The sequence below is a fragment of the Chinchilla lanigera genome, unplaced genomic scaffold (genome assembly GCF_000276665.1).
Source record: "Chinchilla lanigera isolate Chin_1 unplaced genomic scaffold, ChiLan1.0 scaffold00017, whole genome shotgun sequence".
In the NCBI taxonomy this organism is placed as follows: Eukaryota; Metazoa; Chordata; class Mammalia; order Rodentia; family Chinchillidae; genus Chinchilla; species Chinchilla lanigera.
In genome coordinates, this window is record NW_004955418.1 from 5,138,344 (window position 1) to 5,158,653 (window position 20,310).

Below are 20,310 nucleotides of genomic sequence, written 5' to 3' on the forward strand. Positions count from 1 at the left end.
AAATTTTAACACTGATAACTATTAGGGACATACAAATCAAAATCACAGTGAGATATTTCATGTGTACTAGAATGGCCACAGTTTTTTTAAAAAAGACAACAACTAATGTTGAGGAAGACAGGGAAAAAGCAGAACCCTCAAACATTATAGGGGGGACGTTAAAGAGGAGCAGCCATTCTGGAAGCAGTTTCACAACTCCTCTAAACATGAGAGTCACCATGCAAGTCTATTCCCACGTGTACATCCAAGAGAAATGAAAACATGTCTACACAAAACCTTTTACACGGGTAGGTGTGTGTAACAGCATTAATCATCATAATCCAGAAGAAGAAACATGTCCACCAACTAGGCAATGGATAAACAAATACGAGCTATCCACACAACCAAGTTTTATCAGGCAATGAAAGAGAATGAAGCACTGCTGTAGCTTCACGCTACAACAGGGGTTAAGCTTGAAACCATGATGCCAAGAGAAAGCCGTCACAAAAAGTCATACACTGGAAGCTTCCATTTACAAGAAAAGTCAAGAAGAGACGTCCTTTTTACTTTTCTCCGTACCCAGACAATATAACTTGAGTCTCCTGATACAGCTTCACTTAAAGCTACTATATCTCTGGAATTCTCATTGACATAATTAATAACTTGCTTTCATTTTTATTTTGTGGCTTAAGCCAATAACAGGATTTTGCCTGTGATGATGCTATGATCAATTCTTAACTAATAATTAAAGCAAAATTCTAAAATCAGTGAGCACTAATTTCATACCACATCATAGGCATATCATATGATAAGCCTATCAATGAAACATATTAATTGATAAAATAACATTGAACAAAGTAGATGACCCTAAACCTATTATATGTCTTTATAACTGAGTTTATAATGTCAAAAATATCACAAATTAATGATGGATAAACTATTCCAACAATTATCAGTTCTGGGGAAACTATTTTAAATAATAAAATAAAACCTTAACCTAACATCTCTATAAAGATAATTTCCCTGAATAGCTCAAATAAAAGGGGAAAACACCAATACGTACCTAGATTTTTTTCCAGCCACTGATGTCCTTCAATTAGTTGGTCAATTAAGGCAAAATAATGTGCAGTAGCTTCATCAGGCATAACCCAGCCACCTGTCACAATTTCAAACTGACGATTTTGTAGTAAACTAGGAGACAGTAATAAGAGGTTATATGAACAAATACTGTATAAGAAAAGTTCAAGACAAAAGGTAAAAAAACAGCATAAACTTTAAGAACAGCTTTTAAAACAGCCAGCATCTATATTAGTTGTTGAAAAAGTTATTTTTCTTAAACCAGTGAATGAATTTCAACTTCAGAGCCCCAGTGATAAAGCAGTCCTAGTAAAGTGCCTCGGGTGACCGCTCCATTCCCAGACAAAGCGGGGCAGGTCACGTCAGAGGTTCCTTGCTACAAGAGTATAATATCCCACACATCCACAAGAACTTCTGACACCAGGAGCCACATGAGATTCATTTCTGAGTGTGGCTTAAAAAGTGCTTTACTCAGGGTACATATTTGATGGTTGTTTACAAGAGGACTCTCACTTGAAGGATGACTGTTTCAATATTCCTATATTTTTAAAAATCAGTATTGACTTTAATCCTTGTAACACTGTTAAGTTAATCATGCAAGTTACTCCAAATATATGATGAAAGCACTTTGTTCCAGATCTAGTTAAGATGTAATCTAGCTTGTTTTTCATTACTGAATACAAAAGCCTAATGTTTCATTATTTGCCTACTGTACTATTCCTTTGCCATAATACAATATAAAGCAACAAGACATCCATAACAACTTTTCCTTAGAAGGAAAAAGAACATAAAGTATTTAAAAATTTGAAAAGTGTCTAATAAAGTATAAAAGTCAAGAATTCAAGCAAATACCTTCAGTTTCATAGACTTCTCAGTCTGCAACAAGATGATTTGTGCAGTGGTATAAAATTCCAGAAACAAACAGGGAAATTTTTAAAAAGTGTGTAGTATACACACACACACACACACACACACACACACACACGTATATAAAATTGGATACATACAACTGACAGTCAACTACAGAGCCAAATCTTTGTTGAAAAAAATCAGAGGCACAAAACATATTTTTCTAAAACCTACATAACAGAATCTCCAGCACTAACACAGCATCTGACTTATTCAACCAGCTGCATGATCATACACAGTGAGTGAGTACACAATGGCCAAAATTTCTCCCCCAAAATTAATTAAAATTTCCTTGCATAAAAGGCAAAGACTTAAACTCCTATAGTCATGGGACTGCCAACTAATAATTTCGCATATACAGTATGATGACTCACAATCATATCTCAAGAAACTCAAATGAGAAACTTCAAATTTTCAATGGAAGAAAAAAATTTAGTAAGTAAAAAGCTAGAAATTTTTAAAAATTATACTTTTTCAAGAATCAAAAAAAAAAAGCCCCAAGGCTATTGCGTCCCACTCACCCTACCAGTGAATTTTTGCTTAGTCAGTCAGTTTACACATCGTTCCGGTTTTCATCGATTAGATGCTTGCACCCCACTTGTCCCTCAAGCCTTAGACCAGCAGCACTTTATAACCTGAGATACGAGCATGTTTTGGGATTTGAACTCTGAAACTCCCACATGAAAACCCAGCATCACTATTTTGTATTCCAATAAACATATCCTTCGTTTTTTTTTTTTTTCAGACAGGATTTTTTTTTTTTTTTTTTTTTCCTCCGGTACCAGGAACCGAACTCACGACCTTGCGCTTGCCAGGCAGGCGCTTTGCCGGTGAGCTAAATCCCCAGCCCCTATAAACATATCCTTCGAAACATTTCACACATAAATTGGTCAAAAGCAAATTCGATGCCTATTTTGAATTAAGATCTAAGCACTGCAGATTTAAAAAACTGAGCCAAAACTTTTAAAAGAAATCACCCCCTCTACATGGAATTTTTCTTTTTTCATCAATGCTGCATTTTGCTGCCTAAGTCCTGCCCTATAGTCATCGACAGTACCTAAGAACAGTAGAAGAATAAAGAAGCGAACATATTGAGCAGCTAATTTTCCCAGCTCCATTTGTAAATGGTACATCCTTCCCCCTCTGGAAGGTGTCTGAGATGCTACTTTAAAGAGTACACAGGTATCTGTACACAATGGTGACTTAAAAAGCAAGCCTTCTGCCAATTTTCTTTCAGCATTTTCTCCTCTGCGTTGCCCAACACGCTGCCTTCATTTCAACTCCAACAGAACTCATCTGGAGAAGTGTCCGTGAGCCCGCAGCCTCAATCAGTGCTCCGCTGCCCCCACTCACTGCATCCCATCACGGCCATCATCAAGACCCAAGAGTGTCGGGCTCATTTCCGTCTCCTCTTTCCACCTTCACACACCTAGCCACCATCAGAGCAGAAGCTTCAAGAGACCAGGGCCTGCACACCTGCCCCGCCCAGCAGGGAGACGCTTGCTTTGAGGAATCAATGAAAGAGGCTTTCAATATAGCATGTACATAAAGTTACAATCAACTCACAGACATGAAAATAAGTCGGAAAGAGGAGGGTCAAATAGAATAAGGCTTCAATAACTCAGGCATGAGGTGATATAATTGAGAACGTGGTAATGGTAAAAACACAGAGGAGGAGGAGGACAAAGAGAAAGGAGACGTGATCTGAAAAAGTGGGACTGGGAAACGATGGGCCCTCAGAGAAAGGTCTGCGAGGAGTAGACCTGGGCCTCCAGTAGAAGGGGAGCAGTAATACACTCACCGACAAGCCAAGTTGGGAAGGGAAGTCACCCTACAGTAATGAATGTAAATTGGACACGGGCTATTTGCTGATAGTGCAATACACCCAAAAGGAACTAACGGCACTAGAAAAGTTTAGGGAAAGGGGCCTATAGAAAAGTTACATTTTAAGGTACAAAAAAAGAAATGAGGGGCTGGGGATTTAGCTCAGCGGCAAAGCGCCTGCCTGGCAAACGCAAGGTCATGAGTTCGATTTCTGATACCAGAAAAATAAATAAATAAATAAATAAATATAGAAATGAAAAATTAAATGGAGTCAAAGGTCAAGTGGAAAGATTAAAAAAAAAAACAGATTTTAAACCAGAAGATTCTTAAAGGCAGGAAAGTTTAATACAATATAAAATATTTACTGTTAGATAAAAAATTCTTGCCACATGACTATTCAAAAATAAATAAATAAACTAAGAAATAACAACACAGAAATTGGGCTGGGGATATAGCTCAGTGACACAAGCACCTGCCTGGCAAGCGCAAGGTCCTGAGTTCGAATCCTGATACCAAAGAAAAGAAAGAAAAAACACAGAAATTTCTGAGGTACACAGATATGTCCTTCATTTTGGAACATATACAAGCACTTATAAATTTGATGAGAGAAAAACAAAATGATATAAAAAAATGAGGAAAGTGGGGCTGGGGATTTGGCTCAGCGTCATAGCACCTGCCTGGCAAGCGCAAGGTAGTGAGTTCAATTCCCGATACCGAAAAAAAAAAAAAAAAAAAAAGAGGAAAGCTAAATATTGTGATATAAAAAATGAGGAAAGCTAAATATTTGACTTAAATATTAAGACCCATAGCAATGCTCTTCATTATTTGGGGATAGCTACAAAGAATAGGACTGAATATCTTACAGAAACACTGTATCAGGAAATATTTTTAAAATATTTACAAGCCAGCCAGGTCTGGTGACGTACACTTGTAATTGCTGCAAGTTTAAGGCCAGCCTAGGCTACACACTGAGTTCAAAGCTAGCTGAGCTACACAGGGACACCCTGTCTCAAAAACAACAAAAAATTTACAAGCAGTAACGGAAAAGCAATGTGAGCCTACAAAAAAGCATCATACTGAAAATTGCTATTGTTAGTGATAAGATAAAATTAAGACAGACTATAACTGTATTTCAAGATTTTTAGTACTTAAATAAGAAATAAGGAAAAGGCATATACTATACCAAAAAATTTACTTAGAACAAATACAGGCACTTCTAAGGTAAAATCCAAGTCTCCAACAAGCACCAACTGAGCCATTTCTATGAAAGTCAAAGGAAAACATAGCCAAAACACACATGCCCGCCCCTACGATCTAATGCCTAGTTTCTACTAAGATATTTTTTTCTTTCCGGCAAACTTCCTATGTGTACACCTCACGATCACTCCTAATAAACCTGAGATACACAGGCAAAAGTGGAAAGGCATGGGGAACAGGAGGGGGACAAAGGAAGAGACTTAGCCATCAAATCCGGAAACAAAGAAGCTGTGCGCTAACTTCCCAAATTAACACCACTTGCACTTTGCCTTTTTTACAGCGGTGAGTTGATCTGTAGCTACTAGTAAAAGACATTAACATGCTCCTGTGTTTCCGTTTCAATGCTAGGGAAGCTTAAGGGAATAACGGATCAAAATTAAGCTGAGCATATCCATCACTGCTCATTTTGCCCAAAACGCGGCGTTTACACTTAAGAATTTACTGCACAGCACAAGAAGCTGCAAATCATTTTCTGTGAGTGTCACCTCCTCCCCCACACCGAATCATCAGACATTTGGAATTTGGTCACACACAGAAGGATGCACTCAAAGAGCTTCTCTCCCTAATGAGGAAATCGTTACAGACAACTTAGTAGCAAACAATGCATCATTTAGCAAGCTTCAAAGAGCCACAAATTAATTTCACATGAGAAAACCAGTCGAATTTGTAATCACACATTTGGGGAAATATGAAATAATACAAGATGATGTACAGGGTTTCAATCTTAAATAAAAAATTAGTTAACAGAAAGAAAGAGGCTACAGAAGAATCAACTTGCACCCTAAAGGCATTTACTAATCAGATTCATTAATTCACATTCCTCTCATGATATCCAGCATTACAGTAAAAATAAGGTTTGTTTAAAACTCCTTGCATTTTTGAACATTGTCGATGCCTGTCTTTAAAGAGTTAGTGTAAGATAACTATGGCGAATGAGCCACCTCTTAGCATTTCTTGCTCGGTTCATCCCAAACTTCCTCCTCCTTTTAGCTCGCCAACCACGCACCTGGATTGCCCTCCCATTTGCCCAGTTGTCCATACGAAGCTGTTAGGAGCCATTATTCGCCACCACATTCAGTCCAACCCTCACTAATAAATTGTTACCTTCATAAAATCCAACGCTTTGCCTTCATAGCATTTATAACCAAAGTTAACTATACATGTGTATGCTTGTTTTTTTTTTCCTCCAATAAACTGTAAGCTCCATGAGGGAATCATAACTGTTTTATTCATCATTAAAGACTCAGTGCTATCAGTATGAAACTGTAAGGAAACAGTACCAGTAATACGATGCAGATATATCAGAAATAATTGGCTCCTAAAAATTAAATTTAACCTCACTTATAACATAGTGCGAGTCAAAACTTCAGGAAGATGGCATGTTCACCCATCAGGTTAGAAATACCAAAAAGTTGCATTCCATAGATGCCAGTGATGTGTAAAAATAGGTATTCTGACATTCTGCTGGTGATAACTATCAAACTACATGTTGCATATACATTTATCCTTACTCACTCAAAAAAATCAGAAAATATTGAAAAGTATGAAACAAAACACTGCTTTATACTAGCAATAAAAAAAAATGTACTATATGTGTTAAGAAGAGATCAGAAATAAACACCACAGGTCATCAACCAGGAGCAGTTAAATAAAATCCCACTCATAAAATAGACCTTATCAAAAGTTCTTCAAGTTTTAAAAGCAAGGCAAAACATCCTTTAGAATGGCTATTATAAAAAAATACAATAGGAAACAAGTTGATAAAGACGCGGTGAAGAAAATCCCTGTCTTGCTTGTATTGTGGAATGTAAAATGCTAATCTCTGTGGAAATCACTATTGGGGGTCCCCAATAATTAAGCCTACAATTACCATATGATCTAACAATGCCACTTCTGTATATATACATAAAAGGATGGAAAGGACTCAGAGTATTACGCATCCAAGTTCATAGCAACATTATTCATAATAACTAAAAGGAAGAAACAACCCAAGTATCCATAGACCAACAAATGGTTTAGACAAAATGGGATATACATACACAATGAAAAAGAAGAAAATTCTGACACACGTTTGGGCAACACAAAAGTCAAATACTGGATAATTTATATGAGATACGTACAGTAGTTGAACTTACAGAAAGTAGAATAGAGGTTAGCAAGAGCTGGGAGAAGGGAAGGAGGGATACGGAGCTTACCCTTCAGTGGGTACAAAGTTTCAGCTTGGGATAAGGCAAAAATTCCAGGAATTGATGGTGGTGACGGCTGCATAACAATGTGAGTGCTTTAATGTCACTGAACTGTACACTTAAATATTTAATATTATTAAAATCACATTTATGTTATGCATACCTGCCACAATAATAAAGAAACAGCACCGCATCTGGCATGCTATCATTTGCGTGAGGTATATATACATACACGTATGTCTACGTACATTTGTACATGCATGTATCTTTTCCTACATACTGTGAAATAAATAAATCTGGTCAGCTAGTTCCTACGGAATGAGGTAAAACAACAAGAACACAGCAATGGCTGAACTGCTCCTATACATTTTGGATTATATTTAAAAATAAATTTTAAAAATCTTCATAACTTTAAATGCTATATCCTGATTTCTTCTAAGAACTAAAAGCTAACAAAACTGTAACTGAAAAATACTCATGCTAGTTTAATATTTATCAAGTTAGATGGTTTCATTAGTAATTTCTGCAAAGTTTTAATAAGCAGGGACTATACTTAAATGTCTAACAGTATACTAAATGTTACTTCACACAATTCTCATTCAAAATACACTGGAAAACACACAAGTTAAAAAATCAATTTAAAAGCTCATTCTTGTGCTAAACACACATGGAAGTTGACGGCAGGCAAAGTTTACCATGAAGGTCTTTTCCAATCAATACACACGCATCATAATATATACAGTTATATGTTTTTCTAAAATATTTAAAATTGATATATTACAAAATAAAATTCTATATTGAATTTCAGAAATTTTGACAACTATTACTGCCAATTATAACTGCTAGAATATTTCCAGTGGCAAAGAATGTTCCCTCCTACCCTTTTCCCAGGTAGCCCCACCCACTGCCCCTGAGAAAGGAGCCAAGGTACAGCTGGAAAGAGAGGCATGGGATCCCTGCACCACCTCTCAAGACCCATCTGTAGAAGTTCTTCCAGATTTCCTAGAGATCTGAATGGGGTAAAAGGACACAGACTCCATGAAGAGTTTGCTATCCTGGTGTCCTCCAGGGTGTACCTTTTCCTTCTGTAGGGTTCAAACTCACTCTGCAGATCTAGTTTTCCTGCTTCACTTTTATTTTTTTAAATAAACTTTGCTACTGTTTTTCACTCCTTTCATTCTTCTTTGTTCCAGATGAGAAGAACCTGGAAACCAACTCCAGAAGGAGACAGCAGCACCACAAAACCCTGTGACTTTTATTTGGTGAGCCATTTTCATAAGGAGACTACTTGGTAACATACCCCACAAAAATGATTTGGGCATTCTGATTTCTAACACAATAAATCAGTTTATTCTGTTTTTAAACACTGTAAAATGGACTCACGAAATATTTACTCTTCTGTATCTGACTACTTTTGCTTAATATGTTTGTGACATCCATCCACATTACTGTATACGTCAATGATTTTTTTACTAGGTGGTATTTCATTGCACGAATGTGCCACAAGTTTTTAATCTATCATCTGCTTGATAGACATCTGAACTGTTGGCAGTTTGATATTACTATGAATGACATTTGCTATGAAAATGTCTGTAGACAGAGATCGATATTAAAGATAAAAGTGTTACATCAAATGCTCCTTCATCTTGCCTGACTTCTACTATGTTTTTGGAGCCACTACTCAGTAATACTCTATTTTTAATTTTTGTCCCCTGCTTATATAATAGGGTTACCCAAGGAAACTTAACGAACATATGACTTAGTAATGTCTTTAACCTTTTTTTCCAGACCATCAAAGAATGACAGTTCATAAAACAACAAAACCCACCTTCCTATGTCTCCTCCAGATTAGTCAAGAGTAAGATTTTTGATCCCTCTTGGGTAAATCTCCAGGAATAGACCTCCTAAGTCATAAAATATATATTCAAGTTTGGAAAATTCTTTGGGTACTTCATAAAGTTGTTCCATTTCACATTCCCACCAGAAACATACGAGAGATCCAGTTTCTGCACATTCTTGCCAATCCTGTCATTTATTTTAGTTGTTCTAAAAGGGTCTTCTTTCTTATATGAGAAACCCAAATTATTAACGAAGAGCAAAATAAAAGGCAGATAATAGGAAGTAGGGAATAGATCTTTCTCAAATGAAAAGAAGATCAAGAGGTAGAGGTGTGAAGAAGGGGAGGGAAAACGGATAAAAGTCACAGCATGTGAGCTACATGCACCAACTCCACACAAGGATTGTAAACACTGTATGTTTTCAAACATGTACTAATAAAAAAACTAACAAATAAAATACAAAAAAAGCAACAAAGATAGTTAAGAGGAACGGGGGAAAGGTTCATTTAAAGGAAAACCCAGGAAAAAAAAGAGGTAAGAAGATGGTGGAAAGATCAGGTAAGTAAAGAGTTTGCATTTGCAGAAAAGAAACAAAACTCCACAGTGTGCTAAAGACAAAATCTACCTGAGCCTTACTGAACATGAAAAGATTAACAGAGAGAAGCTGCTCGTGAACATACCAAGTGTTCCAGGTCCCCAACATTCCATGGGTTTGCGCACTACAAACTGGTCTTAATAACAGGATCAGATGCAACGTAAAAACTGTTCCAATATCTCAGAGCCCAGAAAGGAACAGTAAGTGTGTAACACACTGGGTATAAATCAAAGAAAATGCTAAGAGTAATGTTTCAGCTGCCTGACTCTGAATAGGTGTTCACATTTTAATGTAGTATAAGTATTACACAGCATTTACCTGCGTTTAGCTAAAAACTTCCAAATATGAAGCCCCAAAGAGAAGCCTAGCAGAAAATACCCGAACACGAAGCCTAAACAAAACAAGTACAGACAGAAAATGGTCTGATTATTTAACGGAAGGTAGTTTGTTTTAAATCCATTGGCTATGTTACACATAGATATGATGACTATAGCTGATTAAATTATTTTGAATCACGCACAAAACAAAAAAGGTAGATGTTATTTGCATGTATCTTTCTCTAGTTATCTAGATTTTCATTTTTCAAAGCTTATAGAGCCAAATACTTCTGCCACAGGGGGGAAGAATCAAACAAATCATTGCTAGAATAGATTACGGGGATCATTTCAGTTATGTTTCTATTAAGTTCCCACAATCAATTGGTATTCTTGAGGGAGAAGGAAAGCTTAGGTGGAACTCTACTGGAATTAACAGGTTCTGCTCTACAAAAGCTAGCTTGCAAATTTAGGTACAGACATTTAATCCATAGCTCATCTTCAAAATGGGAAAAACAAGCCAATGCATAAGCTTTACAGTAGTAGTCAAAAATTCTATTAGAAATGTCACTTGGTACAAGCTAAGAATTTTAAATAATAGAAGCAAGTCTAAAGATCTATTAAGTTTTGTGCAGGATTTATAGATGTTGGCTATTTTAGGCAATTACCACTAAGGATATCTTGTTCAAGAAGAAAAATATATGCAGGTATTACTCTAGTTCTATTCACAAATGGAAGAAATGAATATAAGTGAATATTTATAGGTACCAGGGAGAGAACTTTAGCAAATATTGACCAGGAACAGAACTCAATGCCCAAATATAATTACAAAATATTTTTTCTTCAGCCAAATATTATTAAGTATATATTCCCTAATGCCAAAATGCAGCTCTTGAAAGTTTACTAGGACAACAAACTGAACACTTTAGACTCTCACTGACATTACCTGTCCTCTCCATCTTAACATCCTCTGTCTGTAACACTGACTGGAATCATACAAAATTGCTGTTTTTGTCGACCAAAGGTAGTCAGATATCGATAATTTTCTACCATTCAACCTAAGTAAAGTGGCCAACAGGATAGAAAAAAGAGAAGAAAAAAAAACTCGCATCCAGTAGAATTAAAAAAAAAAAAACCACAGCGGGTATCTACCTGGCTTACAAATCACACAAAAAGGAAGCTAGCCCCAGGCTCAATACCTTCGCCAAAGAAAAAGATGTTCACAGATGGTATATTCCAGGAGTGGCAAAACTATGGCACTCGTGCTGCAGCACGTTGTTTATAGCACTGAAAGCTCTAAAAGGTTTGCCATCGCTGGTCACTATACTCCTTCCCCAGATTTTCCCCAGCCCTCTGTTCCCCGTAGGTGGTCCTGTTGATAGCCCAGGTGCCTTCTCTAGCTGCTGGTCCCCTCATGCCACTGTTTCTCCCAGCATCTACTCCTCCAGAAAAGAACTTCAGCTTTCTTGTTTGCAAGCGACACAAACAGACTCTGGAAAGGAAATGTGTTAGGGAAGGTTCCTGGGCACACATATTTGCGGACAAGGTAAAAAGTAGCCTCCACGAAGTGCTGGAGGAAAATGAAGCCTTACTGTAAGGACCTCAGGAACCATGTGATGGGACAGAGAGTCTCGTGAATGTCAGGGACTAGGAGAAACAACCTGCACACCCCCTCCGTGTCTGCTCTCCTGCCTCCACCTACCAGCCCCGGCTTCATTCCCCTAAGATTTCAGGCACTGAGAATTAAAATGCACATGAACTGCATGCAGGTCACGGCCGAACATCTGACAGGAAGAGGGAGGAGGCAACTTCTCTGTCTGACGGTTTCCCAAAGGAAGTGGGGGGAAGTGGATGCTGACCAGGCAGTACTAACAAATACAAGGAAACCCACAATCTCTGGTGAGAAAAGGAAGGGCTTTCCAGGAAGCCGCACTCTGACGGGGACAAATTCAAAGTGTGGATAGAGTTGTTTTTGCATACAGATGAGGTGGAAAATATTTGAGCTTGGGGACAGCAATATCAAGAGCAGAGAGCTAAAGTTACCAAAGTCAGGAGAGAACACACTCAATGCCATGGAGTACTGAATCAAAGGAAAGAGGAGAGGCGGACCCTCCAGAAGAACCTCCCAAAATGCAGTGAATAAAGAAATTAAAATGAATAGGCATATGAAATGAAGAGACTATGCTTAGTAACCACATAATTGAGTTTTGACACAAGACACTACCTCGAGCGCAGAAAACATACGCTGAGGAAGTTTCTAAAGTGACAGATGGAAACCAATCAAAATTATCCATACCTAGTGATATATCGCCATGAAAATTTAGAATTTCATGGAGAAATTTTTTTTCAATCCTAAAAGCATCCCAGCACAGAGTAAAAAAAAAAAAAAAAATTTAACTTCAATGAAGCTTTTTAAAGATAGAACAGAAATATAAATTTTATAACTAACTCTCCTATTAAAAGATGTAGAATCTCAAAATGACTTCAGAAATAAAAATCGCATAGTGTCTAAGTGGAAAATAAAAGTAAAAAGTAAGTCATTAATATTTATTGGGGATTTAAATATGTGTCCATCCAGCTGGAAGTGTAGCTCAGCACTGGAGCACAAGTCTACCATGTGTGAGGCCCAAGGATCAATCTCTAACACCACAAATAAATAAAATTTAAAAATAAAACTGTGCCAGACGTGTTCGGCATCTTATTTGTATTAATTCAATCCTCATAAAAATCAAACAATACACACGCCTGTATTATTTCCATGTGCCAAATAAAGCCACTGAGGTCCAGAGAAATTAAGCAACTTGGCAAAGTTACACAGTAGATGAGAATGTGAGGATTTAAACCCAGACAGCCTAGACCTGGTGCCTAACTACCACGCCAAATTACCTCTCCAAAATTTGTCACTGAAAGGAGAAAAGAATGTAGTTTGTCAATGGTAAAAGATACAATTTATGATGAAGAAAAAGAAATAGCAGCCTGGGAGTGCCCAGGCTCTTACAATTTCTGTTCCATACCTGACGTTCAGGAACTGTCTGTTGAATGAATGAATGAATGAATGAATGAATGAATGAATGAATGCACTAGCAAAAATGCAAACTGATCAATTAAGAAAGAAGAAGAAAAAAAAAGGAAACTAATGGGACAACAGTAGCAAAAAATAAGTATAGTCAATTCTGCTATAAACACTTACTTTAAAAATGGCAATTTGTTCCAAAGTGATTGATCATATCAGGGAACAAACTTTGCACTGCTGATGTGCAATTTAGCCCCCTAGACACACTGAGTATAAAAGCAGATAACTGCGTCCCATACCCTGTGAAAGCCTCGTAGGAAGACACGCACACGCACACATCAAACATCCCCCAGCGCCTCGTTAATCACATGTGAGTCACTCATCCACGCCTACTGTACCACTTCCCGTCAGATTGCAGGAAACGCACTTGCAACGATTTCACAATAACAATCTGTACTCCTTCCAACACCCACCTCCACAGGCAAACTTCAGATGTTTTTCGAGGTAAACTGATATCCTTTGTGGGGCACTTACACATTTCGCCAGTTTAACATATGTGCCACTGGACTGTGTGCTGGTCTGTGTGCGGGTGAACAGAACACGGGGCCTTCATACTGAAGTATATCCCAGCCTGTTTTTGATTTTTTTTTCAGACAAAGTCTCCCTAAGTCATTTAAGATAGGCTGACAGGCTGAAACTGGCGGTTCTTTTGCCTCTCCTGCCTCACCCTCCCAGAGTACTGGGGTCGCAGGATGGACCACAATGTCTGCCTAGAGCTAGCAGCTTTATTTTCCTTGTTTTAGGCTTGTGTGTGTCACGGAGGAAAGTTTTGAGTGCTGTGCCCTAACCCCATTTTCCCATACGCCCTGTTGTTTTATTGTGCAGTTTTACAGGGCACAGTGACGATGGTTCAGAACACACTGCAGGAAAAGAGAAGTGCACACAGATTAAAAACAGTAATTGTAAGACGCTGAATTCACAGCCATCAAAATCCACATCCTAAAAAAAGCAGCAGGATAAAGTTAATCATCACTGGTTATGCATTAAATCACAAAAAAAGTACTCAAAAACCCTAGAAAGTAAAAAGTGTACAGTCCATCCTCTCTGACCAGATGACATGAAAGCTAGTTTTTAATAGAATATAATTTGGAAAAAATAGCACTTTCAAGTTGAAGACTATTTCTCCAATAAACTCAAGTCAAAGAGAAAACTGTAAATACAGTTATAGAATATTTAGAAAAATACAATAGTGAGAAAAATGACATAAAAATGTAAAAGCTGGTTACAACAATGCTAAAAGGCAAACATGCAGATGGAGGTACTCCTCTTATTAAAATTAATGGACTGGCCCACTTAGCTTTAGTAGCAGCAGGTAGGAGAAATGAGGAAAGATGCAAAGCAGAAAGGTCAAGGCTCTAAAAAAGAAAATCAATAAACATGCATAGGTTCTGGAGGTGAGGCTGTGGGTGAAAACCAGCAAAAAATAAGTAGAAGCTTTTTTGGTTGTTTTTTTTTTTTGGTATTTTTGAGACAGGGTCTCACTACGCAGTTCAAGCTGGCCTTGAGCTCACTTTGTAGCCCAGGCTGGCCTCAAACTCACAATGATCCTCCTGCCTCAGCCTCCCGAGTGCTGGGATTACAGGCGTGCACCACCATGCCTGGCTAGTAAATGCTTTAGCCCATGGAATAAAGAAAAAAAAAAAAATCACAAAAACAATATTAAAGAAAAAATAACTACAGATAAAATAAATTCCCAGAATCTAAATACTGAGTAAAATTTCTATAAAGTTATCATTTTTTAGAAAATACAGTATAAAGTATTATTTGTTTTCAAGGAGTAACATAAGATTCAAACACACAAAAACCCTGTTTTTAAATCTTAATACTTAGTCAAAGAATTACCTATAAAACAAGTATCAATTCTTTTACAGTTCTTAATTTTTACAAGGTTGCAAACTAGTAGGTACCTAGATATAAACCAAGGATTCAGAACTGCTGTTCGCCTCTGCACCTGGGTGTATGCATGCATGAGCTCATGCATGTGTTTATGTATGTGTGGGTACATACACACCAACCTATGCTAACCTAAATTATCTACTAGCACTTCAACGTAAAAAGTCCAAGTACTTTCTGTAACACTTTGGAACGGCAGCTTGAGTAACTGGAGGAAAATGCTGACCGCCCTGTCCCTGTGGTCACAGGACAGTGAGTAGCCCCTTGGGCTGTGGTGGTCACTTGGTCCATCTCAGTACCCCACAGCCCAGCCTTCCCTTATGTCACCTTCTTAGCCAGCAAGGCAAGCAACTTAAACTTGCTACCTGGGGAAAAATGTCTCCCATGAATATAACAGAAATCAATCCTTCCCACAATTATCTTTAAATGTTTATTTCAATTTCCATCAAAGTCTGAAGATTTTTTTTTTAATTATTGAGTTAGAAGAACTCAACAAATTAATTCTAAAGCTTTGGGAAAATGAAATCATCACTCATTAAAAGAACTTTTCAATAAAGACAGACAAGAGAAGATTTAAATGTCAGTTGATGAACTATATCATAATGCCACAATTATAGTCAGCACAAAAGTTCATGGAACAGGTCAGGACTCCCAGAAATAAATACAGTAAGATGGCACCAAATCAGCAGAAAAGAACAGACTACTTAAATCTAAGTCTTAAAGGAGCAACACAGTGGGCCAAGGGCACAGCCTCTGCAAGTGGGGAGCCTGGGCTGACAGACTGCCCACGCCACGTTTAGCAAGGGACACTGGGATAGGTCAGTGTCCTGGTCTGTATAATGAGGGTGACTGCACCTACTTTACATGTAACTGCTGAGCGAATTATCAGTTACAATTTGCAAAGTACTCTACTCCAAACGCTGACTAATACACTAAGTGCCCCACAGGTAAAAGACAACAATTCATGAAAGCATAGGTCATAATTCCTAAGAGCAGAGTACTTAGTGATCAAAGAAACTGCTGTCATGGCATATTTTAAAAAACAAATTTCAGAGTTTTAAAAAGCAAGTGGTAAAAAATGAAAACAAGGAAAGGAAAGGACTATCTGAAGTGTAGATGGGTGAAGACTTTTCTAGCAGTGACAGTAAAAGCCATATCAAAAGAAAACACATCAACAGACTTCACTGCATAAAACTTTTAAATGTGTATATCAAGTACTAATAATTAAGAAAAAAATAAAAACTTTAGAAAAACTATATATATATCCCTACCAATGAGCATGAAAAAGTACAATCAAGCAAGTCATAAAAAACTTTGTTATGTAAGACAAAATAAGAAACACAGCTAACAATCAGAAATACAAATTAAAATACTTTTCAGCCATCAAACTGGCCAAGATTATCAAAAACTATATTTGTAGCCAGATGGCAGTCAAATTGGTATATTTCTAAATGGAAGGCTGAAAAATATACTGAAACAACATTTCGAGGGGTCATTTTGATTATGCACTTTAAAAAGAATTTTACTAGTAAGCTCCTTTGAGCTAGCAATTCCATTTCTAAGACAAAGCTGGAAATAAGGATTTCAATGGAAAAAATTTCGATTTGTTTTGTTAAGAGATGAACCAAAATCAATTTTAAAAGGGTATAGAAAAAACACTCAGTTTCAGATATAAAGCTAAAAACTCAATAATGATTTCACAGTACAATTAGTGTTTAGTATTACCAAATTTCAAAAAAGTTTTAAAACAAACCTTTTAACAGCTTCCTTCTTCGGAATATCTATAATATCCCACCATTTTGAAAGGTAAGAGATTTCAGACCACATAAATTTCCTGCTTGAGTCTTCTTTCAGCTTTAGGACCATGTTATTAAAAATATACTGAGTCTTGTCTCTAAAGTAGTCATTGAAAGTCTTCAACCAACCTAAATCAAGACACAAATATACCACAAAGGTCTGATTCATGTGGCCAATTTCAACTCAGTCACATTCCGTTTTATTATCTTTGGACACCCTTAGATCTTTCACTCACATAAAACAGATTTGAAAATTTAACAAGTGCTTTCAGTTAATGAAATTCTTCTTTGTTGACATGAGACTCAAAATCCCACTAACACTAAAATAATAAAAGCACTGAAAACTACTCAAAAATTCTGATATAAATAAGAAAAATCAGAAAGATGACATAAGGCTCAAAAGCAATTATTTATCCCTAACAATTAATACAACTCTTTATCTGAGGCTTATGGAATTTTTTTAATCTTAAAAAATTTAAATGTTAAAAAAATTTGAAATATTGCTAACAAGTAGGCAGTCCTATTCTTTAATACAGGATGAAAGTTGCATCTCTAAGGCCACATCTAAAATTTCCCACCCATTGAATAAGTAAAGTGAAGACCAAAACACCTGTTAAGTACTATATAAACTAAACCTAAAAGCTAGCCACAATAATGTAATTATACCACTCATATGCACACTGAGACACAGAATTCCGCCAACAATAGGTATTTGTTCCCAAAGGCTGATTTCATTATGCAATTCTTTGGAAGCACAAAGTAACACTAATCATGGAAGAAATGTGTATACCTCTCTTTATATTTTTTTCAAAACAAGAAATGTAAGTGTTGACAGCTTGGTTCTCTTGATTTTTCTTACTTCTCAAATAGCACAGGAATTTTACCTAAAGACATTAGCAACTGGCTACAGGTCCAAACACCAAATGGCTAAGGCAAAAATATATATGGCAACTAATGTGGTAGTCAAAGCAGAAACACTGGAAAATAACTTGTTTGTATCTATGAAATCTTACAGGGAAGAGAGTTTCCATATTACCCGGCTGAACTACTGCTCAATTGATTCCAAACTCCATACTGTACATGTGAGAGAACTAAAGTGTAAGCAGTCCAAATGGCCATTTATTTTGTCTATGATTAAGTTAAACATTTTACATATACACTATTTGCTGGTAAAAAATAAATAAATAAATAAATAAGCCTCCTGGAAGAGAGAATACAACACAACTGTTCTTTTGTTTGTTTGCTTTTGTACCTGGAATTGAGCTCAGGACCTCAGGCTCGCCAGACAAGTGCTTATGCCACTGAGCTATATCCCCAGCCCAACACAACTGTTTTGACAAGGCACATATGAATTTCAGAAAAGGGCACTGCTGCTGTAACTATCTGACCATGTTGCTTGAATTCATTCATTCTACAATTTATTACTGAACACCTACAATATGACAGGTATGACATAACAAGAATAAGCCAGACAGGAATACTGTATAAAATATTTTCTACAGGACTTTCACAGTCTGGGATTTCACAATCCCACTGGTGGGATGCTTTGTCATCAAAGAATGCTTCCTGTATAATTTAATTTATACCACTGAACTTATAATTCTACCAACTAAAAAGCCTGTACGTGCAGAAAACTCAAAGATATCTCAAAAAACAATAGTTTGAAGAATCTCGTTTTGCTTCATGAAGGTACTAACCTAGAGCCCTGCCCCAGGATCCACATCTGGAGTCCTAAGAATGGGCAGAGGAAATTCAACCTACCCTTCAATAGGGATGCTTTAATGCCTGGCCACCCATGCCAAAAATGCTCAGAACTGACCCTGAAATATGACACAGCACCTAACAAACATTAGTAGTTATTTTTACCATAAACATCATCATCAGTCTTTAATTGTCGTTTTCCCATCTGTATAATAAAACCAAGTAAAAGGAAAATTTAAAAAGGCATTGTGACACCTACTTTTAAAGGTATAAAATTAAAATATTTAAGTAAACTGTTCCACATTTTTAAAATATTGGTTACCCACAACTGATTTGCACAATTTCAGTTCCCATGAAATCTACTCTTGGCCCTTGTTTTTTTTTTTTTTTTTTTTTTTTTTTTTTTTTCCAGTACCGGGAACCGAACTCACGACCTTGTGCTTGCCAGGCAGGCGCTTTGCCGCTGAGCTAAATCCCCAGCCCCTTGGCCCTTGTTGTTAAAGTGCTCACTCCAACCACCTCAGAATGGAACTGTATTTGGAAATAAGGTCTTTAAAGAGGCAATGAAGGTAAAATAGGGTCATGAAGGTAGATCTTCATCCTACATGACCTGTATATTTGTATTAGAGATTAGGACACAGATACAGAGAAGACCATCTGAAGACAAGAGACAAAAGAGGATCCTTTAAAAACCAAGGAAAAACGCCCTCAAAGAAACTAGTCCTGCTGACATATGATCTTGAACTTCCAGCCTCTACAGTGGTGAGAAAATCATTTTGGTTATTTAAAGCACTACTCCGTCTATGGTCCTCCGTTAGAGCAGCCCTATGTACTCCAAGAAGCAGCACTGGAACACACCAGTGTGCTTACCACCCAAAACACAAAGACCACAACAAGGGGAGAATGTATTTTCTCGTGTGGCATAATAATATTTAATTTAATAATCTACAATCTATAGCCACCTACATATTACATTAGGAATTCAAATCCATAAGCAAAGATATCTCTGTAGCAAGCTCTTATTCTAAATGTATAACAAGGACTATGTAAATTACTTAAATAGGGCTATTAAAATTATCATCTTAAAACCTCACATATACCTTTTACCATAATTTTAGCCAAGGTTGAAACTAATTATTCATTACTTGGCTACTGACCAAATTAGAGAACTATGATCAGTAGAATGTCTCCAAAATTAACTTTTAAAACAATTCCAGTAACGTATAAAGGCAAATTTAGAATGAGTAGTCTTTATAAAATTAATAAGTAAAAGGTGTTGTAGGACCACAACAATTTATTTCTCGTAGTTATAATTTGCTATGAACTAAGATCATTTCCAAGACTAGTTTATCACAAAACTCTTGTTTCCTCTTCGCAAAGGAAACACAGTAACTGGTTAATCCATTTTGCCTTCAACACTTCATTTACCCTTCAACAATTACCTGGAAAATATGTCAAAGATATTTACATGAGTCAAAACACAAGCTCAGAGATGTCAACTTAAAAGCCTTCCATAAAACTCATCTATAATAGATACTAACACAGCTACACCATAGCACAATTAATGAAGAATGAACTGAAAGATAGCCTCTTGCAGCTTTCAATATTGAGTAATATAATAGTAAATTAGCTTTTATTGCTCTTACACAATAGAGTAATCAAATATTCCCATTTACACTGAATTGGTTCTTTCTTTTTCTAAATTACTGTAAAAACTACAATAGTATGTTAAGATGAAACCAATCAGAAAGATAGTATTTTATGAAAAGTTGTATGCAATGAATTTTTGTGACATAAAATCATATTCCCACTTCTAGATTTAATAATCTTAGAACACTGAGTTGCAAGCTAATTTACTTAAGTGGTCA

General features: G+C 36.7%; 1 protein-coding gene across 1 annotated transcript in view; it reads right to left on the reverse strand.

Annotated features, from left to right (window-relative positions):
- Man2a1 (mannosidase, alpha, class 2A, member 1) overlaps positions 1-20,310 on the reverse strand; it is a 163,385-nt gene that overhangs the window by 110,382 nt on the left and 32,693 nt on the right. Inside the window, exons 4-5 of the mRNA XM_005382174.2 lie at positions 16,699-16,870; positions 1,043-1,170 (exon numbers count right to left, since the gene is read on the reverse strand). Of these exons, the coding sequence (XP_005382231.1) occupies positions 1,043-1,170; positions 16,699-16,870 (300 nt within the window). The remainder of the gene's footprint in view (positions 1-1,042; positions 1,171-16,698; positions 16,871-20,310) is intronic.